Here is a 6799-nt window from a genome sequence, read left to right on the forward strand (position 1 = left end):
TAAACCATAATTTACATGTGGGGTGCATGGCGGGAAAGTTTAGGAAGTATAATTATATAGATTAATTTAGGGAGCATAAAAATATAAGAAATAAAACAAATACAAAATAAATAAATAAATAAATAAATAAATATATATATATAATAGTGAAAGAGCTGTTGATTACAGCAACCATTGAGAGAGAAAGTTCTTGTCAAGTAAACTTTAAAATCTTCATGCTTTTATTATTGGTTGTTGAAAAGAAATTGGAAACTTCTCGACTTTAAGTTATGCAGGTAGGATCTTTGGGAAAAGATGATAGGTCATTATCATTCAAGGAAGTTTATGGAGAGAAGTTAGGATTATTCCTTGAAGCAAAGGAAACTTGTTATAAATCTTGGAACCGATCAGATTCTCCAGAAAAATTTTGGAAACTATTACAAGAGGAAAAAGAAAACTATCTAAGCTTATTAGTCTCAACTGGATTAAGATTTTCTGAAGAAGTTCAAAATGAAGTAGATTGGAAAAATATGTTGGATTTACTTGAAAAAAGTGAATTATCTTTTGAATATCCATTTTCTCTCCCATTTAAATCAACCTATGAATCTAATTTTGACTCCTCAACTTCTAATACTACTCCATTAATATGTAACCAATTCTCACCAAAATGGGGTATTCATGCAGGAAAAAGTGCTAAAACTAAAATTGATCCAAGAAGAGTTAGTGAAAAGTCTTCAAAGAAAGTCCCTTTTGAAATGGATGAAAGACAATGGAAATTTGCTGGATATGAAGTTGTTCTATTATCTATTGACTTTATAAGACGTAATATTGGAGAATTAAAATTACAAATTACTAGATTAGAAGAAAGTAAGATGAAGATCGATCGTTTAGAAGAACAATATAAAGCAACCACTGGAGGAAATAGAATTAGTGGATCAGGAATACAAACCAAATCTTCTAATATACCAGAAGAAAAAAATCAACATTATAATTTCTCCAAAATATGTACGGAACAAGGTATAGCTTATGAAAAATTACAAAGTCTTCATTCTAAACTTACTAGAGATTGTGATAATTTAATCTCCATCTACAAATCATTAATGATGTTTTCTGAAATGGTTAGAATCAAATTTGCTATTGATTCTTCCACTGAATATATTATTTGTTCATTATTAAGTAAATTTGATTCTGGTGGAATGGGTTTCTTTACTTCTCAAGATATACATCCTCTTGAAACTAGATATAGAGTACTATTATTATTAGAAAGTTGGTCAAAGTCTGATTTACTTACTTGTAATTATTCTACATGGGATCATGGAAAAATGAGAATTAAACCAGGAGGAGCTCCAAGAATTATACCTGAAATTACTCATTCTAAAGTACTTAAAGATGAACCAGAATTCAGATCATGGATTCATAGACAATTACATATTATATATTCTAATCTAGCATTTAAACTTCAAAGACTTGTATTATTTATACCTCCTGGTTGGCTTCAATATCTTCCAGGAGAAATTGATCTCAGAGATATGTTAGATCTAAGAAATAAATCTTGGTCATATAGTAGTCGAAATATTGGATTAGGTATTCAAAAAGAGCTTCTATCAGAAGGAGTTCAAAAAACTCTTGGAAAAAATCCACAATATCTTTTAGAATTTACTCTTGAATCCATTACTATTCTTGATCAACTTAGAAATTTATTTGATCAAGGATTCTGGGGTGATTCTAACTTTCTTAAAGCTCCTGAAAATCTTAATAATGGACGTGATCTTCTAAATAGACTTCTTCAACTTATGTCAGCTATGGAAAGACTTGATTTGGCTATTAGAAGAGACATTTCAAACAATTCTTTAAAATCGGTACCTTCTACATTTCATATTAATTTATCATCTTATTGTATAGAAATGTCTTCTAATGATAAGAAATACTCATCATCATTCAATCTTGAACCTCAAAACAAACTTGATGGCCACGTTTATACTTCAAGTAATAGCCAACATATACATTCAAACTCTAACTCATCCCATATAGAATCTAAAAAGCAATCAGGACATATCAATAGAAGACAATTAATATATACTAATGAATTTGTTAGAGACTCAATAGAAGAAAGACTTTTGGTTTTACCTAATTTAAGTTCTTATTGGATGCTTGAATCTCAGATATTACATATATTAATTAGAACTTTAATGTCTGTTAATGTCAATTCTATTGATCCAAATTCTGGGATTAAAGGAATTGGATTAACTTCTATGGGTCTTCATCAATACTCTCCTTTTATATCCAGATGTATTGTATTTATTGGATATATGTTAGAAAATGGAATCTATGTAGATGAAGATCTTAAATATATGGATAAAGTTACTATTACTAAGACTAATATTATACCAACTAGTTTGGATACCTATTCGTTATATTTGGCATCTTGTATATGGGTTTGTTATGAGAACTTTCTTTCTATTAAGAATTTAAAATCAGTTTCTGGATTAAATCTTGATTATGATCACGAATCTCCAATAGGAATAGAAGGATCAGGATTATCTAAGATTAAAGATAAAGATCAAACAAGTATTCAAGAAGTATTTTTTTCTGTATTAGATCTTATTCTTAAAGATCTTCCTAGTTTTCTTAAATATCAAACTATTTCCAGCTTAGAACAAGAGCTTGCAAGTTCTACACAATCATTAACAAATGCTTACTTTACTATTTCTTCCCAACCCATTGATCAAAGATCTATCAATACTGGTACTTCTGAGACACTTGTATCTAAAGATACTACAAAGCAATCATCTGGATCTAATATTAGATCCAGATTTCACAGTAATAGTAGAGAACTTCTAAGAAAGATTACTAATAATAGCAAGGATGTAAAAGAAGGAGGATTATTAGTTGAGAAGTCGTCTTATATTGAAAATAAAGAAGATGAATTAGATGAAGACTTTACATATTTAAATAGATTCTATAAGATCAATTCATTTATTATTCAGATCCAAGGAAGAAAGACTAATAATATAAGTTCAAATTTAAGTTCAATAATTTGTCAACCAATTTTAAGACAAAATGATCAACTTTGGAAAAGTCCTGATTGGATGATTTGTCTTAGAGACGGTATATCTAAAGGTATCAAGAATAAAAATAATAAAGAAGATACTTTAAATGATCAATTTTGGAGGATTTTTGGTATATCTTTAACAACAAGTTCAAGATCAGAAAGAGTATATGGAGAAATACTAATAAGAAGATTAAGTACTTTATCTTTCAGATCAAGAATTCTTTGTCTTTGTCAAAGCTTCTTTAAATTAGGAGCTCCAGGAATTCTAAGAAAGCTTTTACAGATTATAAGTAGGATGAACACGTGTATGGTATTAGAAGAAGATGATAGTTTATCATTAGTAGCTAGAAGAGCAGCAAATATGGCTCAAATTGGTTCAGATAAAAGACTTTGGACTCGATATTGTAATTATTGTATTTTAAGATCAAATGAATTAAAGATTAGAGAGTTATTTGAGATCCCAATGCAAATGTTAAAACTTCCAGCAACTCACTATGTTGAATTAAAGCTTAGATTGAATTCTAAAGATTTAAGAGATAGTGAGGAGAAGGAAAGAATGGAAAGATTAGCTCGTCAAGAGATTCAAGGATGTTTAGAGACATTTATAAATGCATTTAGGTTTTTAGAGGATACATTTATATCAGAAACGATCACGGGTTGGAGTAGAGTAATGTATGAAGGAGCAAGTTTGACAGCAGGAGGAGGAAGTATAAGTTTAGTAAGGGACTATGTACTAATAACAGTGAGATTACTTGAAGTATATGCTCCATATTATATGGAAGAGTTAATGAATTCAGAATATTGGGATCTTTTAATGATTTCAAGGTCTCAATTTGAAGATCTTGTGTCAAGTATAATAGGAATAGATAAATATATGGTGATCTTAAAGAATTGGTTAGAATTTAATTTGGATTCTATTAAGATCCAGAGTAGGATAATAGATGCTCAAATGATATACAATCAAATAAATAATGTGAGTAATGATTATAATTCCCAATTAGAGTTAAGACTGCAAGAGATGATGAGGAGACGGTATATGAATGATCATTTACAGCAGGTAACTTTGTTTAATTTATTTTCTCCACAGTTTATATTATTAATTCAGAATAGGATTAATAATATAGAGTATCTAGTATATAAAGTTTATCAGGATAATAAAGATTCAGGATCAAACTCTTGGATTAGAGGGATAAATGCTCCAGAAATTTATACATCTTCAATAATGATCGATATCGGAACAATAGTGAATACAGGAGTAGAATCTCTAGCAGAATGGTTGATTTTTCCTTTTGAAGATGAGCAATCTTTATCACTTTGTTTATCTCCAATAATGAAATTTTATAGGGACTTGACGACTTTTATTGTAAATACAATAAAGAGGGAGCTTGGTTGTAGTAAATACGAGCTGGTGGATTCTTATATACGATATATTTTGGATATTATTTCGGTACTTTGCAAGAATGGTATTGGTATTAATGGAGGGAGTTCATTTGGAAGTTCAGTAATTCAAGAACTTAAGAATCTTGTAAAGATTCACAAGATTCCCAATTTGGTTCGAAAGATCTTATCTTTTTCTTCAAATGATTTCAATACCGGTATAGGCAATACCGGTGTTGGTAATAATATGATGAATAACAATATATCATATGCTTCTTCAAATATTGGAGGAATTAGTAATATTAGTGGGGCTGGAGAAGCTTCATTAGGTATTGGATCTGGAAATAGATCAAATAATGGAAGCTGGAATAGAAGTAAGATTAAGATATCAGAAGCGAATATGAGAGTACCGGATAGAATTTTAGTAGAAAAATTTGAAAGGGGAAGAATTTTCTTCAGTCTTTTGAGTTTGTGCTTACAATTAGAAGATGAAGAGAGAGAAGAGATCGGAGAAGGAGCAATGACAGGAGTAGAAGAGAAAAGAAAGTTAAAAAAGAACATGAGAGATGGTTCAGGTCTTGGCGTGGAGGGATATTCAAGCATGGCCAGAAAAGGAAATACTTATGGAGACATTGGTAGTTATATGAACAATGCAAGTATTTCTAGTATTAGTGTTAGCTGTATGAATTACGTGGATACAAAGGATCTGAAGTTTTTGGTTTCAATCCACAACTTATTCTTCTTCAAGAATATTATTTTAGAGACATCTTCTAAATTTTTTACCCTTTTCTTTGGAGATTTCATTTCTCCTGATCAAGATCATGATCTTGAACAAGAAAGGTACCGAAATCAAGATCAGAATCTGCAAAAAATTGTTTCTTTGCCTTCTAAAAGCGAAAGAAGCAACTCCTTTTTGTCTAGCTCAGTAAAATATCAAGTGGATCACAAACAAACAGATCAACATGTAGAAGAGAGAAAGCAATATAAATTAGCAGATGAAGTTCTTTTGAAAATGAAGAAAATGTTAGAATTCTTGAGGAGTTATGGAGCAATGGATAATGATGAGAATAAGTTATTGGCATCAGAAACAACAACTGAACTAAATCGGCTCTTATTTTCTCAAAGTGCCAGTTCCTTAATCTCAGATCCAAAGTCTCAGGGACGTTATAGAAAGCTTTTTCTGAATCTAATAGAGGAATGTATTCAAAATATTGATTCATTGATACTTTACATTTTCAAGATGTATTGTATTAAAACAATTTCATGTACTTTTGGTCAAGAATTCTTTTTAAGAATCTACGGTACCGGATTATTAAATGAAATTCAAAATCATACAACCAGTAATAATAATGATAATAATAATAATAATAATAGCAAAGGAAGCTATTCATACACTTCTTCTTACGAAGAAGAAACAGATCTAAGCTTAGAAAACTTGATTCCAGGATTAAACTCATGCTTCAGAAGCTTTCTGTCTCAATGTCCCAATCAAGACAAATCCTGTTACTTCAATGATCACAATGAAGATGAAAAGACAACAGGTGAAATCTTTACTCTATTAATTTCAAAAGGAATTTCAACACAAAGCCAAATCGAAAACGAGTTTAATAAAGAATACATGAAATCATTAGAACTACTTTGGCTCTCTCATATATTTGAATTGTCCCTAAGTAAAACTGGATCACAATCATTCTATACTGACAAGATCTCCACCACCTTTGAATACGACTTCGAAATTTTAGATGAATTAAGGAGAAGCTCCAATGTGACTGATATCTATTCTTCCTCCTCCTCCTCTTCTATTGCTAAAGAATCCAAACAAACCATTACAATCTCTGATATTATACTCTACTTTATTACACAATTATTACCTAACCAAAAAATTATTCAACACAAGATCTTCAAAGATCTAACCTTGATCTCAAACTTAAACTCTGAAGATACTACTCTTTTACAACAAAAAGAAAAAAATCCTAGCCAAAACTCCTCCAACTCTAAAAACAAACTCAAAACAAAAAATCAAACAAATATTAATGAAAGTACCCGGTACCTATTAAATCAAGATCTAGATCAAGAAAATGCGCGGGCTCCCTCGAATGGTACTAGTATAGAAAAAATTCAAGGAAATATGGGTGAATCTAATAGGAGTAAAAGTTCATTTATGAGTATGGGAGGAAGTATTCCTGGAGGTTTTGACTTTTCAACGATTTCAAAACAGTTATCTAAGGGTCCTCCTCAAATTGTTTCAAAGATTATAAAGAATTCAAACTCTGGACAGAAAAAGATTAGAAAGTTTATAAGTAGAAATTTATATTAATATAATATTTATATTTGTTATTTGAGGTATTTTTGGGTTATTTTCTTTGTTTTTTTCTTTTCCTATTTTATTTA

The 6799-nt window shown here is 30.0% G+C and overlaps 1 protein-coding gene across 1 annotated transcript; it reads left to right on the plus strand.

The window, feature by feature from the left end:
- Positions 1-269: 269 nt before the first annotated feature.
- cgd7_4980 (large uncharacterized low complexity protein) lies at positions 270-6725 on the plus strand (the record flags this gene model as incomplete). Its single annotated transcript, XM_628640.1, has 1 exon — positions 270-6725. The coding sequence occupies one exon, from the start codon at positions 270-272 to the stop codon at positions 6723-6725; it is 6456 nt and encodes a 2151-aa protein (XP_628642.1).
- Positions 6726-6799: the final 74 nt, after the last annotated feature.

This window comes from Cryptosporidium parvum, chromosome 7, assembly GCF_000165345.1.
Source record: "Cryptosporidium parvum Iowa II chromosome 7, whole genome shotgun sequence".
Classification (NCBI taxonomy): Eukaryota; Apicomplexa; class Conoidasida; order Eucoccidiorida; family Cryptosporidiidae; genus Cryptosporidium; species Cryptosporidium parvum.